At 54.0% G+C, this 16,748-nt stretch overlaps 1 protein-coding gene across 1 annotated transcript in view; it reads right to left on the minus strand.

The window, feature by feature from the left end:
* SH3PXD2B (SH3 and PX domains 2B) overlaps positions 1–15,835 on the minus strand; it is a gene marked incomplete at both ends in the record, with an annotated part of 81,638 nt that extends 65,803 nt beyond the window's left edge. The window contains one exon of the mRNA XM_080699404.1: positions 15,761–15,835. Within this exon, the coding sequence (XP_080555530.1) occupies positions 15,761–15,835 (75 nt within the window). The remainder of the gene's footprint in view (positions 1–15,760) is intronic.
* Between the last annotated feature and the right edge of the window lie 913 nt (positions 15,836–16,748).

A 16,748-nucleotide genomic window follows, 5' to 3' on the forward strand; every position in this document is an offset into this window, starting at 1 on the left:
GGTGGTGCACGCTTGTAATCCCCGTGGCCTGGGAGGCTGAGACAGGAGGATCGGACAGGTTCGAAGCCAGCCTCAGCTACTTAGTGAGGCTCTCAGCAACTTAGTGGGACCCTGTTTCCAAATAAAGTATAAAATAGGTCTGGGAGTATAGCCCAGAGGTAGAAAAGCCCCTGGGTTCCACCCCAGTACCCCCCCCCCACACACAAATAGCTAGAAGAAAGGTTTTTGAATATTCTGACAAGGAAACAGTGGATGTTTAAGGCGATAGATACGCTAATTACCTTGATTTTATCATAATGTCATGCTACAGGTATTGAAACATCGCACTGTACTCCATGCAAACAAATTATTTTTTGTCAATCAAAAAATTAATTTAAAAAAATCCAGAGGAACCCATTTCCTGCAGAGGAGCCTTTTGGGAATATCTGAGGGTATCTAAGGGTCCTCAGATTTCAACATCAGAAACCATCTAAGAGATGGATGTAGACACTCCTCCACCCCAGCTCCACCCTGGCTGCACTGCTGAGTTGAAAGATCCTGGAAAGAGCCTGGTGATTAATACAGCCCTCTGGCAGCATCCACCCAGGCCACAGGCCCAGGTGGTGGGCACAGTCCTCAGGAAGGTGGTGAGGAAGCGAGCAAGCAAGGCGCGCAGAGGATGCTGAGGATGGAGAGGCCAAGGGCGCAGAGGATGCTGAGGAGGGAGAGGCCAAGGGCACAGAGACAGCCAGTCATTGCGCTCCAGGGGCTTAACTAAGAGGAACCAGGATCCATGGCTCCTCCCTCTGCAGACTCTATGCAGCTTGCCGCTCCGTGTCTGGCCCATGTAGGTCAGCCCCTCCAACCTCTTTTTAAAAATTGCAACACCCTGCAGTTTATTTGATTTCCCAACAACCCACAGCAGCCTCACCAGAAGTGCTGAGAAATGTGGATTTCTCTTTTAAATGAAAGCACATGAAATTGACTCGTGGAGAGAAATGCTGCCAGGCATCGCTCGGAGGGAATCCCAGGATGGCAGAGCTGGGCAGGAGGGGCCGAGGGAGTGTGCTAAGCTTTCCTGCTAGGTGTCAACCTGGGCTAGGCGCTTTGGATACTCGGAGTCTAGGCATCACAGCTCACCCGCCACAAGAGGAGAGAAGGAACGTATGCCGATGCCTAGGTTCAAGCAGCCGAGGAGGGATGATGTGAGGTGCCATGCCAGCCCCTCAAGACTCCAAAGCCCCCTCTCTTGGTTTCCCACGGCCAGGCCTGTGCTCCTGGCCCCCAGTCGGCAGCAGGGATCACCAAGCTCAGACGCCACGGCAAGTGATGCAGGAGGATGGCCCCCTGCCAGTTCTGCTCTTTTCCCAATTTTTTTCAATTAAGCAAATGCTTGGAATGGGGCCCAAACACGAGGCCTTGTGTTTAGCAACAGTAACAGATGCTCTGGATTCAGGGCTGTGCCCTGTTCCTTCTCTGTCCCTGCAGGAAGGCTTCATGGCTGGCTGGGCTGAGGATTTGGATTACGAGTGTGGGCAGATGTGCCAGGCTGGGACGCAGGGCAGGAGGTGGGAGGGGCGGACGGGCAGTCTCTCCATAGTGGAAAGCCCAATGCCACACACTTAGTTCACCCGTTCATTCAACGTGTGCACGTGGAGACCTACTGTGTGCCTGGCTCCTTTCCGAGGGCTGGGGATGAGGCCATGACTGAGGAAGACAATGAAGGGCACAGAGTAGGGCTTGGGGTCTGCCGCTCACCCGCCTTCCCCTGCAGCCTGGCCAGCGCACCTTTCCTTGACCCCAGCTCGTGCTCTGCCTCTGGTGGAGATCTTTTCTTGCCCTCCTCTTGCTGCTTCTTCTTTTCCCTGGTGTCAGATCCACTGTCTCTTGGAGGCGCTACTGTCACCCCCAGCCTGGTCTGGAAGCCACTCTCTGGGTTTCCGCAGCCACAGGGCTGCATCTCTCAGCACAGGTTTCTGGGGACGCTGGCCCCTCACACGGCTGCCACCCTACTCCACTGCAGGCCCTCCACGGAAGGGGCCAGGCCTGGTGACAGTGAACTCTCGGGAAGTGTCTGGGGGAAAGACTGACAGTCTGAAGCCAAAGGGAGCCAAACCGTCAAAAACACAGTGACCCTGTTTAAGGGCTCTCTGTGCCCACAGAGTCACAATATCCTTGAAATGGTTACAGAAGTCGGGTGTGGTGGCACACGCTTATAATCCCAGTACTTGGGAGACTGAGACAGGAGGATTGTAGGTTTGTGGCCAGCCTCAACTACTTAGTGAGGTTCCCCGCAACTTAGCAAGACCCTGTTTCAAGATAAAGAATAAAAAATAGGACTGGGGTGTAGTTCAGAGGTAGAATGCTGTTGGGTTCCATCTTTGGTAAAAAAAAAAAAAAAAAAATGGCCAGAGAAATGGACCCAGCTCTGTCACACAGAGAATGCAAGCCCATCCTGCTGCACTCCAGGGCCTCTCTGAGCCTGTGTTGACACCTGGGCGCCTGGAGCCTGACCACAGTGCATGTGAATGATAGGATGGCCTGGGGTGCTTTTTGGGAGCGTTGGGATTGTCTTGGATCCTTATGAAAACCTGTGCATCATAAAATGGTACATCAAGACAGAATCTTACGGCATGCACATGAAGTAAAACAAAAATAACAGTCACTTCTTAATGTCATAAAAAAATAAGACCCAGGCCGGGCGTGGTGGCGCACACTTGTAATCCCCGCGCTTGGGAGGCGGAGACAGGAGGATCACACAGATTCGAAGTCAGCTGCGCTGGCTTAAGAGACCCTGTTTCCAAATAAAAAAAATATAAAATAGGTCTGGGAGTGTAACCTGAAGGTAGAAGGGTTTCCAGGAACCCCAGTACCACCAAAAAAATTAAAAAATTAAAAAAAAATAAGACCCAGACACTGGGTTGAGGACCTGGATTTGAACATCGCCAAGTTGAGGCTCCAGCCTTGATGTCCTCACTGTGAAATGGAGACAGCGGCGGTTCTTTCCTTCCGGGTCTGGCAGGGGATGCCAGGAGCTGAGGCCTGACTGGCACTTTGGCACGCAGTGGCAGGCAGCTTCCAGAGCCATCACTAATAACCCGCTCCGAGATGAGACGCCGGACGCTCAGGATGACTGAGGGGCCGTCGCCCTCAGGCCCACGCGAGTCTCATGACGTGAGGTAAGGCAAGAGCAGAAGCCAGGAGTGAAGCTGATCAGCAGCCCCTCGGAGCACAGGTGTGCCAGGCATCTCCGCGCCCCGGTCGGGCCGCTGGACTGGCATGTGGCTCCAGCCTGGGCCTCCGCTGCCAGCTCACATCTCTTCCCACATCTGGCCAGAGGCGGCCCGGGAACTTTCCAATGGCAAGCAGAGGTGCTGGGGCTGGAGTCCAGGCTAGCTTTCTAGGAACATCTCCAAGGCAGGCTCTCAGGCCTGCTGCGAGCTCACAGGTTCCCAGGCCTCCGGGGAGCCCGGGCAATGGGGCTGGGCAAGAGAGGTCAAGCCAGGCTTGGATCCTTATGAAATCCTATGCATCATAAAATACTACATCTAGCCGGGTGTGATGGCATGGTGATCTGTCTCAACGGAGCCACCCAGAACAAAGGAAGCAGTCAAGGACAGCATCCCCTGTGTGCAGTTGACCCACAGGCGACAAAGCAACAAGGAGGACTGCACAGAACTAAAATGAGCTGCACCTGTTGGGATGACTGTGCACAACATCGTGTATTCCCTTTATGGTATGGCACTGGATCTACAGACAGGGTGAGTGACTTACCCAAAGCCACACAGCCACATGGGCCAGGGCCAGGAACTGAACTCAGGCTGTGTGACGTGAGAGGAACAGCCCAAGATCTGTGATCAGATGGGTCTCAGCCAGCACCTTGCCAGGCACATGCGCAGTAGCAGGGTTCTCTCACAGTCCGCAGGCCACTTAAGCATGATGCGGAGGGGCTGAGGGCTAATCCTGCTGTTAGAGCCCGGAGTGGGGGTGCTTTCTAGATGGAGGAACTCTGGATCTCCAGGGATGAGCAGTTCTCTAGCTGGGGAGCGACAGCTAATGAGCACCTGCTAAGTCCCAGCACTCTACTCCCAGGAAACCCTACGAAGCGGAGCCTGTTACCTGTCCTGTGTTATCAGCAGACAAAAGTGAGGCTCTGAGATGTTAGGTCACTCACCCAAAGTTACAGAGCTGCTTAAGAAGGGTGCCGGAATTGGAGTTCTAGCTTACTAATGACAGAATACCCATTCTGAACTGAGAGAAGCAGGCGAGACAGGCAGCGTAGACCGTAAGCAACCGCATCAATTTCCTTCCAGAACGAGAGAGTACAAAGCCATAGCGAGGCTGCACCTCGCTCCAGTATTCACACAAAGACAAAAAAGAACCAATATTAGCAAGACATAGAGAAAAGGGAACTCCCACACACTCTCAGTGAGGATGAAACTAAATTCAGCCACTAAGGAAAATGTATAGAGGCTCCTCAGAAACCCGGGACCTGGAAATCCATTTGACTCAGCAGCCCCACTCCCGGGCACAAGTCCAGGAAGTGGAGTTGGCACCTGGAAGGCGCATCTGCACCGCAGGTCACTCCAGCACCACGCCCACTGCCACACGTGGCGTCCACGTGGAGGCCCAAGCCGTGAGTGTGCAAAGAAAACCTGCAGACACACCGTGGGTGCTATGGCCCTAAAAAGAATGCCGCCCTGTGGCTGGTGGTAACGTGGATAGAATGGAGGAGAGTATGTTTAGTGGAACCAGCCAAGCATAGAAGCATAGGAAGATATACCGCATGGTCATTCATAAATATATATACGCTAAGGTCAATGAATGAGCTGGCCCCAGAGTTGAGAGGAGACAGTGGTACCAAAATCTGGGAAGGGTGAGGGAGGACGAGGATGGGAGAGGATGGTTAACAGGTACAGTGTGCAGTTGGAGGAATAATTTCTAGTGCTTTATAGCACAGCAGGGTATATACGGTTGATCACAATTAACTATATGTTTCAAAATATTCAGGAGAAAGTATTTTTTGTGTGTGGGTCTGGGGATGGAACCCAGGGACATTCGACCTCCGAGCTACACCCCCTCTGCCCTATTTTTTAATTCTTTATTTTGAGACAGGACCTCACTAAGTTGCGGAGGGCCTCACTAAGTAGCTGAGGCTGTCTGCGAATCGCGATCCTCTAGTCTCAGACTCCCGAAGGCTGGGATTACAAGCGTGCGCCACCACGCCCGGCTCAGGAGAAAATATTTTGAATGTTCCCAACACAACAAAATGATAAGTATCTAAAGAAATAGATATGCTAGTTGCCTTGATCTGATCATTACACCTGTATTGAAACGTTACACTATACCCCATAAATATGCTCACTTGTGTCAGTTAAAAAATATTAAAAATAAAAAAATCTTGTCTCTACCCCTAAAAATCTCACTTACTAGCCAGGTGGCCTTAAGTAATACCTGTGTTGTGAGAAAGGAATGCGGCCGCATGTCTGTAGAGCCGACCCCACGCTGGCGGGCAGCTGGGGTGCTACAGCACAGATGAAATCAGCCTAGCAGCCAGGCTTGGTGCTGACCACACCCACACCCCAACAGTGGCTCCAGACCTGGCTGCATGCACACACCAATGCTTGTTTGAAAACCAGACTCTGGTTGGGCATGGTGGTGCACATCTGTAATCGAGAGGCTGAGACAGGAGGATCCCAGGTTCAGGGCTAGCCTCAGCAACTTAGTGAGGCCACCAGCAGCTTAGAAGACCCGGTTTCAAAACAAAAAATAAAAAGGGATAGGGGTGTTGCTTGGAGGTAGAATGCCTCTGGGTTCAATCTCTACTATGAATGCACACACACACACACACACACACACACACACACACGTAAAAAAAAAAAAAAAAAAAAAAGGAGGAAAGACACCAGACCACCAGACTCTGGCCCACCACATGGTTCAAATCCTAGCCCCTGCCATCCTAGGTCAGCCTGACCTGCCTAGCTGTGGGGCGATGGCCAGGCAGATGATGATGATGATGACGGTAACTAAACTACTAATAACAGGCAATCATTTATCCAATGCTTTCAAGTGGCGGGACGGCATCCAACCTTTTACATGACTAATCCACAGCAAATATCATTCCTACCCCATTTTACAGAAGAGGAAACAGGTCCTTCTTCCAAGTCCCACCTCTGAAACCTCTGCCCAGGGGCTGTTCTTCTTTCTTGGAGCCACAGATCCCTTTACCAATCTGATGAAACTTATGCTTTCCTTCTCAGAGCTACACCCCCTGCCCTGTTTTTTTTTCTTAATTATTATTCTTTTTATTTTGAAACAGTCTCACTAAGCTGCGGAGGGCCTCACCAAGTAGCTGAAGCTATCGATGAACCACGATCCTCCGGCCTCAGCCTCCCAAATGCTGGGATTACAAGCGTGCGCCACCACGCCCGGCTTCCTTCTCAGAATAATTTAAAATGAATAAAACACACAGGACAAATCCGGGCCTGGTCATCTTGGCCTCTCTCTCGGCTCTTGGCCAGAGCAGCCCAGAGCAGACAATAAACCCACATCTGCAGGCCTGACGGGAAGCCAGGGGTGGCCACAGGCTGCTGATTCACACCTTGGCTGGCGAGGAGGAAGTGGGGAGGCTGCCTCCTGGGTTCCAGCTCGCCGTGGAGGTCCCTGTGATTCTGCCTGATTAAGCGGGGAATACGCCATCATAAGGCACCTTCCTCGTGGAATGGGGAGTGGGGACGTGAGTTCACTGTGCCCTTGTTTCTGGTCAATGAGAGGGAACAGGGTCAAGCGTGATTCTGGGTAAACAGCTTCATTTTTCTCAGCTCCCCTGTCCACATCTATAAAATAGGGTAGTAATGGCACCCACACAGCACCTATCTACTGCTTCTGTGTCCCCAGGCTCCATGCCTCCTGTTTCCAGCAGCACTGCCCCAGCCTCCTTTCATGACCATACCTCCATTATCTTCAGGGTCAGCAGGGCTGTCAATCAAGACAACCCTTCCCCACCTGGCAGATGGTCAGGTGACCTGGCTGCTCCAATCATATTCATTCTTCTGGGAAGTGGAGGGAGCAGACAGATGTCCTGGTGCCCACTCGGGGTCGGCTCCAGCTGCCCACATTCTTTCCCGGCGGAGTGCTGACCTTTCCCTTGATTCTGCCAGCCTTATCTTTCCCCTACATTCTCTTCAGCTTACATTGGTCTGGTTTGTCTCTGTTGCTTGCAACCCAAGAATCCTGAGTATTAACTCCTTATCTCACCAAGCTGCTGCTCAGCAGCAAGGCGAACCTCGAGCATGGAAGGAGCGTGCAGTAGACCGCAGTTAATAACCACATTGCATTGTTATTAAACATGGAGAACAAAACAAGCCTGGAGTTATTTAATCCCTCTCCCTTGAATTTCAGAATTCCCACTGGTTTTCATGGGCCAACATCTTCGCCCTCCTATTCTCTCTGCCTGCGACTCCTTTACCCTGGTTCACTTGGCCGTGACCCTCTCCTGCTTTTTGATTGGCCTCAGGTCACCTCCACGGGGCCGCCTCCCCAGGTCCAAGACACCAGGTCTTGGCTGATCCCCAGGTCCCAGCCTGGCCAGGGGACACTGACCCCCTGAGGCCACAGTGTTCTGACTCCTGATCACACCTTCATCTTTGTGCTTAAAGCACCTGGCCCCCCAAGCAGCTTAAGTTCGGGCCATGAATTCTCCAGAAACGCCACGGAGATTACATTGTAGGGAAGTTTCTTGGTGGTGGTCGTTTTTTCAAAGTGGTGGCTCTGGCAGTGTTGTGCAAAGTACAAGAAGCTCAGTGGGATTTAAATTTCCGGTAAATGATGAATCACTGTTCAGTATAAATGTATCCAAGACAGTGCATGTTTTATCTGAAATTCAAATTGTACGGAGTGTCCTGTATTTCCACTTGCTAAACCTGGCAACCCTGAGCCCTGGGGTGGCCTGAAACCAGCCACAGAGGCAGGTGCAGAGCTCTGCCCACCTCCAGCCCTTTCTCGCTTGTCCCTTGGCTCTGGGGCCCACGGTGACCTGCTGATCTGCATCTCAGCCAGCGAGCAAGAGGGCTAGAGAGCTTGTAGCCCAGAGAGCAGGGCAGACGAACCATGGCATGGCAAAGCTGGGGTCTGCAGGATCCCTCACCCCTGCTCTAAGTCCCATGGCAGACACTGGGCTTCCTGCTCTGTCCCATCAGCTGGTTTCCATGTCACACCTGGGGACAAGTGCCAGCCCCACCTGGGGTCCAGCTGGCTCGACTGACAGAAGCTCCAAGAAAGAGATCATGGAGCCTCAGCTTTGGGCATTACTCCAGCCAGGAACTCCAGGGACACTATCCCAGCAGTGCCCACCCACAGGCATTCTGCACAAAACCTTACTGCCTCTCCCAGCAATGCCACCCACTGCCTAGAAGGCTGGGCCAGCAGTGAGTGAAAGCAAGGGCCTGCTGCAGCAGCCCAGCTCCTCCTCACCTCCCTGCCAGGGCCCAGCGGTACAGAGGTGGCATGGCCCACGGCCGGCCTATCTCCAGGGGAGGGAGAGCTACATCATGCCCAGCAAGCCTTCTCTCCCCACCGCACTTCAGCCTCCAAAGGAAAGGGGATGTGTGACTCGCAGGCAGGATGTGGGTGTCAGAGAGGAGTCCAGCTGACGGGCCTGCTCCTTCCCCAGCAGCACAGTGGGTACTCAGCGCGTTGACGTGCATGCACCCATGGGTGGGTGATGGGTGCTGTGGAAGGCCCAGCGAGAGGGGTGTAGGGCATTCAGCTAACCTGCACCACCATCTGGGCGCCCCTGACCTCAGTTTACAGACCACGTGGCTCTGTGGGACTCAGGCTGCAACTCTTCCCAAGCCCACATACTATGAGATGGCCTGGGCTCATGGGGCAAGGAGCTTCTCACTAGAGAAGCACTGCCCACCTTCCCTCCTGCGCTCTGAAACTCCTCACGTTCCTGAAAGCCACATCCCAAGGCCTCCCTCTGAGGCAGGAGCGGGAAAAAGGTGCTGGAGGCCCCGGCAGCCTGAGCCGTGGGAGGGCCCCTTGTGGGGACAGGGCAGGATGTGGGAACCTGCTGGAGCCACCTCGGCTTGGCGCGACTTCTTTAAAATGAGCATTCGCTGGTTTTTATTTTTCCTAAAAACAGGACTATGTGTATACTGCTGAACATTAGAAAACAGGAAAAAAAAAGCACAGAAAAGCAAAAAAAAAAAAAAATTAAGCAGCATATATTTTACCAGCTCTATTTCTGGGCCTCCGTAGACGCAGATCTCCATCTTGCCTGGGCAGTCAGGTGGCAATCAGTCTGAGCAGGTTGCTTTGCAACCAACTTTACAGCTAATGTTTCCACAGCAGAACACATGACCATCTAATATTCCCATAATGGAGGACAGGACACACTGTTATCATCCGGATGTATTACTGTGGTGGATACGATACATTTTATGTACCTTCTTCTCTGCTGAGGAGTGTTTAAGTAGTTTAAGTGGTTACCAACCTTTCACTATCCTGAATGAGGGTACTTGCATGGTCCTAAGATAGCTCTCTTATGGAGCTCTGCCGGAGACCCTTCAATCCTCACACTGGCCCTAAGAACTTGGAACTTATTATTAACCCCATCTTAGAGGTGAGAACACTGAGGCACATAGCTGGTAAGTAATTTGCCGGTGGCCACTCGGTTGGCAGGTAACAGGATGAGGATTTGAACCAGAGCCTTCTGATCTAGTCTCTGCTCCACAGAAGCACAAGGGCCCAGATTCCAAGGCTGAACTAAAGTGACATTTAAATAATTGGAAGACATGCTAACTCCATAGTCTCTGGTCTGAAGACACCTGCAAGAGGCCAGAATGTGGGCAATCTCCAGTGAGAGGGCTTGTCGTGAGGCCAGGGGTCTGGAGGATGGAGCCCAGCCAACAAGGCCCCCAGAGAATCAGCAGGGACAGCAGCAACACGAACAACTTTGCTCACGTCCGTCCTGTCCCAGCTAGAGCTTGGTGCCCGGCCAGGGGGCCAGGGGAGAGGGTGGCGCTGGTGTGGCGTGCCTCTGGGGCAGCACGCAGGGAAGGGGTGAAGGCTTAGATCATGCTGTTACTATCACCGACAGGATGTTCTGCGACTACCATCTATGGAGTGCCCTGCACACAGGAGGCATAAGGTCAGCGCTGAGTATCATGGGTTACATTTGACTATTGCCTGTGCCTGCAGGTATGATTGTCGCGTTTTACAGATGCTTGATCTGGCCTGACTGCAGGTTCGGAGCCCACAGATCAGCGAGGGCAGAGTCAGGACTGGCCCCTCAGGCAGGGCCAGCCCCAAACGCCATGGATACAATCCTCCCTGAGCTTCCCTGGGGGAGAATGACTAAGGGCTGGTGGTAGGTCAGGGAAGGGCCCAGGATGACTCTGACTTAAGGGGAACTGGGGCCCCGCAGCACAGTGAGCCACCCAAGGTGACCCGGTGGGGCAGTGGATCACAGGGCTGCTCTGTCTCTCCCAGACACAGGACTCTAGCTCCATTCCCAGGCACTCAGGGCTGTGTGATTTTAGGCATGGGCCTCTACCTTTCTGAGCCTCCAGTCTTCTCCAGGGGAAATGGAGGACACTAATGTAACTTCCTGAAAGATAATATCCCAAATGTATAAATGAATCTTTTAAATCTAGAGATGATAAGTAACAAAATTGACTGGAAAAGAAACAAAGAATAAGAAACAGGCGGTTCCCAGAGGAGGAATCTGAAATGGCCAATAGACGTGAAGTCCTCCGCCTCTAGGGGCAGGGAGGTGAGGTCCAGCCCCACAGTGGGGTGCTGTTTTGCTTGAGCAGACTGGCACAGACTAAAACACCTGCCAGTTCAGAGTCAACAAGACACACAGGACGAAGGGAGGCCGGGACACTGCTCCCAGGGATGCAAAGAGAAAGCGGACCCCAAGCCTGGAAGTTCACACCAGGTGTGCACACAAGGCAGTTCACACCAGGTGTGCACACAAGGAAGTTGCTCTTGGATTTAGTGCCGGGGACATCATACAAGTCCTCGATAGGAGTCTGAATCAAGAGGGGGCGATTCACCAATGGAATACTGCACGGCAGGGAAGAGAAATGGGAGCTTCGTGTATCAGCATAGAGCTCAAAAAACATACAGGACAATATGAAATCGGGGGAATATTATATTCAAAAGTAAAAGTGCCGAAGGTGTCTGGGCTGGGATTGGAAGAGTACTGACTACATATAGGTGTGAGGTATCTTTGGGAGTGATGTCATAAAACTGGATTGTGGTGGTGGACGCTCAGCTCTATAAATTTATTTTTAAAACATCAGTGAGTTGTGGCCGGGGGTGGTTGTGCACACTAGTGATCCCAGCATTTGGGAGGCTGAGACAGGAGGATCGCAGTTCGTGGGCAGCTCCAGCAACTTAGTGAAGCCCTTTGCAACTCAGTGAGACTCTTTTTTAACATAAAGAATAAAAGATAGGGCTGAGGGTATAGCTCAAAGGTAGAATGCTCCTGGGTTCCATTTCCATCGCCAGTTCAAGAAAAAAATAAAATAAAATAAAAAAATCAGTTGTATACTTAGAATGGGTAGATTTTGTGGTATATAAATTATACCTCAATAAAGCTTTTTAAATAAAGTTAAAAACATTCAATTTTGTATATGTATCTCTCTCTCTCTCTCTCTGTGTGTGTGTGTGTGTGTGTGTGTGTGTGTATTTGTATGTGATACTAGGGAGTGAATCCAGGGGATCTCTACCATTGAGCTACACCTCAGCTCCCTTTATTTTGTTATTTTGAGACAGGGTGTCTCTAAGTTACCCAGGCTGGCCTCAAAGTCAAGATCCTCCTGCTTCAGCCTCCAGAGTAGCTGGGATGACAGATGTGAGCCACCAAGTTCAGCTTAATTGTTTATTTCTTAAAAATTAAAAAAGAATCTGAAATGTGTATGGAAAAATGTAGAAATCTGTCAGAGTTCAAAGCTATATTAATAGACACTAATTCTCTCTGGATCTGTATATCTGAAACACTGGATTCATATACATTTTAAAAACCCCAGTGTTAGCCAGGCGTGGTGGCGCACGCTTGTAATCCCCGCGCTTGGGAGGCAGAGAGACCCTAGACCCTGTTTCCAAATACAAAAGTATAAAAATAGGTCTGGGAGTGTAGCCCAGAGGTAGAAGGGCTTCCAAGAACCCCAGTACCACCAAAAACAAAAAAAAAAAAACAAACCCAAAAAACAACAACCAGTGTTTACGGGCTGTGGTGACTAGACACACGGGGTGCCTAGTCCAGCCTGGCGTGCAGCTTTGGTTCTCATTATTACAGCCATGATGGACCACCGCCCTGCTCCCCCAACACTGAAGGCTCTCCTGCGGGGTAGGCTGGACCAGACGCTGCTAAACCAACAGCCACCCCTGTGTCCCCCTCTACCATGGGAGGTGGGCAACCCACACCAACCCCAAATCCTCCTCCACTCAAGCCAGAAGCAACCCAGAGACCCCTTTCCACCGATTCCAGGCCCTCAGGCTCTGGCAAGGCAGGCTCGGCAGCTCCCCTCCCACACAGTGTTATCAGCGGCTTTTCCACACCTGGCCCCATGGCCCTGCCCCTGGGCCCGCTCAGGATGTCTCTGCCTGCAAGAGGCTTGGTAAGGGCTAGAGAGAATCCACCCTGACATGGAAAGGTGCCTTCAGGTGGAGCAGGCGGCCCAGCAGATGGTGGCCAAGGTGGTGGGGAGTTCAGGGCCTGTGGCTGAGCCGTCCAGAGCTGACTTGTACGTTCTGTGGTGCAGTGACTGCATGGGAGTGAGGTGTTGCCCCATTATGGTTTGGATGTGCTGGACAAGGGTCCATGTGTTGAACACTCGGCCCCTGGTATGGTGACAGGGGAGGGGCTGTGGGAAGTGGTTTCATTGCCCTCAGAAGGGGCTAAGAACCCCATTTAGTTCCAGAGAGAGTAAGGTGCTATCAAAATCCTCTCCCACGTCTCTCGGGCTTCCTGTCTTGCCATGCGACTTCTCCCCCTGAGATGCCACCCCCCATGTGGTGATGCAGTCAAGGGGCCCCCGGCAGCAGCCAAAGGGATGGATTTTCAGCTTCCAAAAATGTGAATTAAATACACCTCTTTACTGAATAAAAAACACTCAGCCTTGGGTATCTTGTTACAGCAACAGAAAATGGACTGATACATCCGGGAGGGGGACGCGTAGCGTACCCATCAACGTCCAAACACACAACTGGGGAGAGGGATGCTCCTGGTATCGAGTGAGAAGAAGCCAAGGATGCTGCTAAGTGCCCTACGGTGCACACGACAGCCCCACGATGAAGAACGATTTGGACCAACATGTCAGCACTGTTGAGGTTGAGAAACTTGATCTCAGAAGGATCTGGCAGCATTTATACTTGAAGATCATGGAAGCCAGAGCTTTGGGAGGCAACTCAACCAGCCCAAGAGACAGGGCAGGAAGTGGCAAAGCCCAGGACTGTCCAGCTCTCTGCTCATGAGCTCCCCAGAATGGCTGAAGAAAAGGGGAGACCAAGTGGAAGTCCAGGTCCAGGCTGCCAGCAGCTGCTCCCACGCCCTTCCTTGCACAGTGCACGTGGTGGAGGGGTGGGGGCAGGAGTGGTGATGTACGCTGATGCTGTCGGCTTTGGCCCCGCTCTCACAGCACTGTGGGTGACTTACATGCTTTGGTTTATCCCCATTACCCCTACAGGCTGGCTGGAAGGGAGAGGGCCCTTGAGTCACATGAGTGACTAAGCCACATAAAAACCAAGTTCTTGGTGAGATCCCCCCTTCCGTGTGACTCCGGCCTCTTCTCAATCGGAGTGACATGATGTTGTGCAGCCGGCAGGCATGCAGGGAGCTAGCAGCTAGGGAACCCCCTTGTTACCTGGTGGCTCCCCCTGGAGAGAGGGCACCGTCATCCCATCTTACAGAAGAGGAAAGTGAGGTTCAGCAAGGCACACAGCTGCCCAGCTGGGGGCCAAGAGCTGAATCCCAGTCCGTTTTAACATAGACCTGTTTCAGGGCACTTCTGAAAGGTAGCTTGGAAGCTTAGAAAGATGCCCCTCAGAGCTGCAGAACCATCAAACCCTGTGGCAGGGAGACGACAGAGAATGAAAAACATCTGGCTTATCACAAATGACCTGGCAGATCTCCCAGTCTTTGGGAGAACTTTGCCCAGGGAGTGGGGTATGGGTTTCTGGGAGGCACTGTGGCCTGGGGGAACATTTTTTGGGGTCCAACAGACCTGGATTCACATCCTTGCTCTGCTCCTGACTGTGACCTCTGGCCCCTGAACTTCCCCTTCCTGAGCCCTGGTTTTGTCCTGCGTCAGGGGGTTTAAGCACAGCCCCTGCATGCACATGAAGGGAGAGGACAGGAGGGGGAAGGGGACACAGACCCAGTCCCCAGGAGCTGCTCCTACACTGATTCTGCCAGCTCAGGGATGGGGTGGGAGACACAGACGGAGCGTTCCAGACCTCCTCCTGCTGAGATGCTGGTACTGTGGCCATGCCGCAGAGGCAACCGGTTCAACAGTCAACAGGCTTGGATAAGAAGCCAGAGATCTAACAGCATTAGAAACAGTTAGTGAAAAAAGAGGGTGGGGGAGGGGGGAAAAGCCAATTTAGCTGAACTCTGGAACTAAGGGAAACTTCACTCTATTTAAAGATGCCACAGGTTCAGGAAACCGCCTGGCTAAGGGGTGAGTAACTGGCTGCCCAGCCAATAACAATACAGCCCCACACAGCACACCCTTTCTTGTGGAGCGCCGTGCACCATGGATTCCCGGCTGTCTCTCTCTAGAATTTTATAGGCTATTCACAGAAGGCATGCAGATAGGCTTTGTAAGATTGAATCTCTTAAAAAATAGATCCGAAGAAGGCTTCTGGCGGCCGAGACGCAGAATTTATACAGCCAACGCCCTTTTCCAGCCGGGGTTCTGCACTTCTTTGTTAAGGTTTTTTTTTTCCCCTCCCTCTTGCTCTTTTTTTCCTTCCTGGTTAACTTCTCTGCCGCTGCCCACTTCTCACCGCCAGAGACACCATAGCCCCTTCCTCCCTGATGGAGGCTCTCCCCAAGGCCTGCTCTGGAACCATCCCCCTCGGCTCAGCACCTCCGCTCCCATGTGGCCCCGCACCCCTGGGCCCAGCACCAGGCCTAGTCCCCCAGGGACCCTCCCACCTGCAGGTCCTTGCGGCCCGGGCTCGGTTTCCAGGAGGGAGACACTGAATACAGCTCTGGGCTCCAGAACCCGCACCTCCGGGAGCCTCAGCCTGCCCGTCTGCAAAGCCCGCTACTGCCCACTTCTCAGTCCTGGCCAGCTGCAAACAGGATCCTCACTTCACCGAGGGAGATTCCCGGAGAAAACTTCCCCGCAGTTTTGAAGGGAAGTTAGTGGAGGGAGGGGGCACTCCCACGGTCCATTCCTGGAGATCTCAGGTTGGGCTCCCAGAAGGCCGGGGCCAAACTTGGCGATCCCAGGGGGGCTGCCTGTGGCGGGACCCTGCGGGCCTGGGCGCCCCTGGGCAGGGGGGGCGACGCTGAGCAGGGGCGTCTGCCCCTCCCCTCCCCTTTTCTGCCTCCGGCCCCTACACCGGCTGGAGCCAGACTCCCGCGAGGGACAGGGGGCTGGGAGGGGGGAGTGCCGGGGGGGGGCGACGGCAGGGGAAGGGGAGCGGCGCGCAGGGGCGAGGCGGAGGAGATGGCGGAGGGGGCCGCGGGGTCCTCCGGGCCGGGCGCTCGCGAGGCCGCGGCGGGCGGGGGCCGAGGGGCGTGGACGCGGCGACTCACATAATGCTTGTTGGGCACTCGTCGCTTCTGCACGTCCAGCACCTTTACCTCCACGATGCTGCGCCGCGGCGGCATGGCGGTGTCCGCGGGGCCGGGCGCACGGTGCGGGAGCCGGGAGCGGGGACGAGCGCGATCGGAGCCCGCGCCGAGCACCAGCGGCCGCCACCCTCTGCGCCCGGGCCCGCCCCGCCCCGCCCCCTTAAAGGGCCCGAGCCCGCCCCGGCGCGCGCCCCCGCCGGCCACGTCCGGCGCCCGGAGGGTGGGCCCGCCGCCGCCGCCGCCGCCGGTCAGCGAGGGGCGCGGGCTGCGCTGGGGGGCGCGGAGCCAGGCAGCGTGGAGAGCCGGTACCCAGCCCGGCTTTGCCTTTCTGCGCTCTGTGACCTTGGACGACTTGCAGACCCTCTCGGGGCTTGGTTTCTTTATCTATAAAATGGGCCCAGGGTTACTGCTCACCCAACTGGGGCTTCCTGGAGATTAAGGGCACGCGAAGCCATTGGCAGTGCCCAGGCCCATATCAATGTTGAAAGCCGACCTCAAGCCCGGGAGCGGGAGAGGGTCCTGGAGAAGGACCAGGGCTTCCATGTGCACAGTCTGGGAAGTGGAAGAGGAAAACCACCACTGGGAACGGAGCATCGAGGGCAGAGCGCGGCGGGGGTGGGGGATGTGAGTGAGGGCAGGTGGGCGCCGAGTCCACCCTGCCCCAGGTGCAGCCTGGGGGTGGGAGCGTGACTGGTGCCAGATCTCGGGCTGCCGGGCCCCAGCTACACCTGGCAGGCTGAAGCTGCTGGTGGGGTGCAGGGCTCTCCTTGTCTTCATCTAGAGTCTCTCAGCACCCGGGGTTACAGCCAGTAAGCAGGGGCGCTTTGCAGCCAAGCACATCACTAGCCCTCCGGCCTGAAAGGACCTGGGGCGCCTTTTCTCCCTGGGTCCAAGATCAGCCACTGAAAGAACACAGCGCTCAGGTCAGCCCTGGCCAGGCCACTTGGGC

This window comes from Muscardinus avellanarius, assembly GCF_963383645.1.
Source record: "Muscardinus avellanarius genome assembly, chromosome: 7".
NCBI classification, from domain to species: Eukaryota; Metazoa; Chordata; class Mammalia; order Rodentia; family Gliridae; genus Muscardinus; species Muscardinus avellanarius.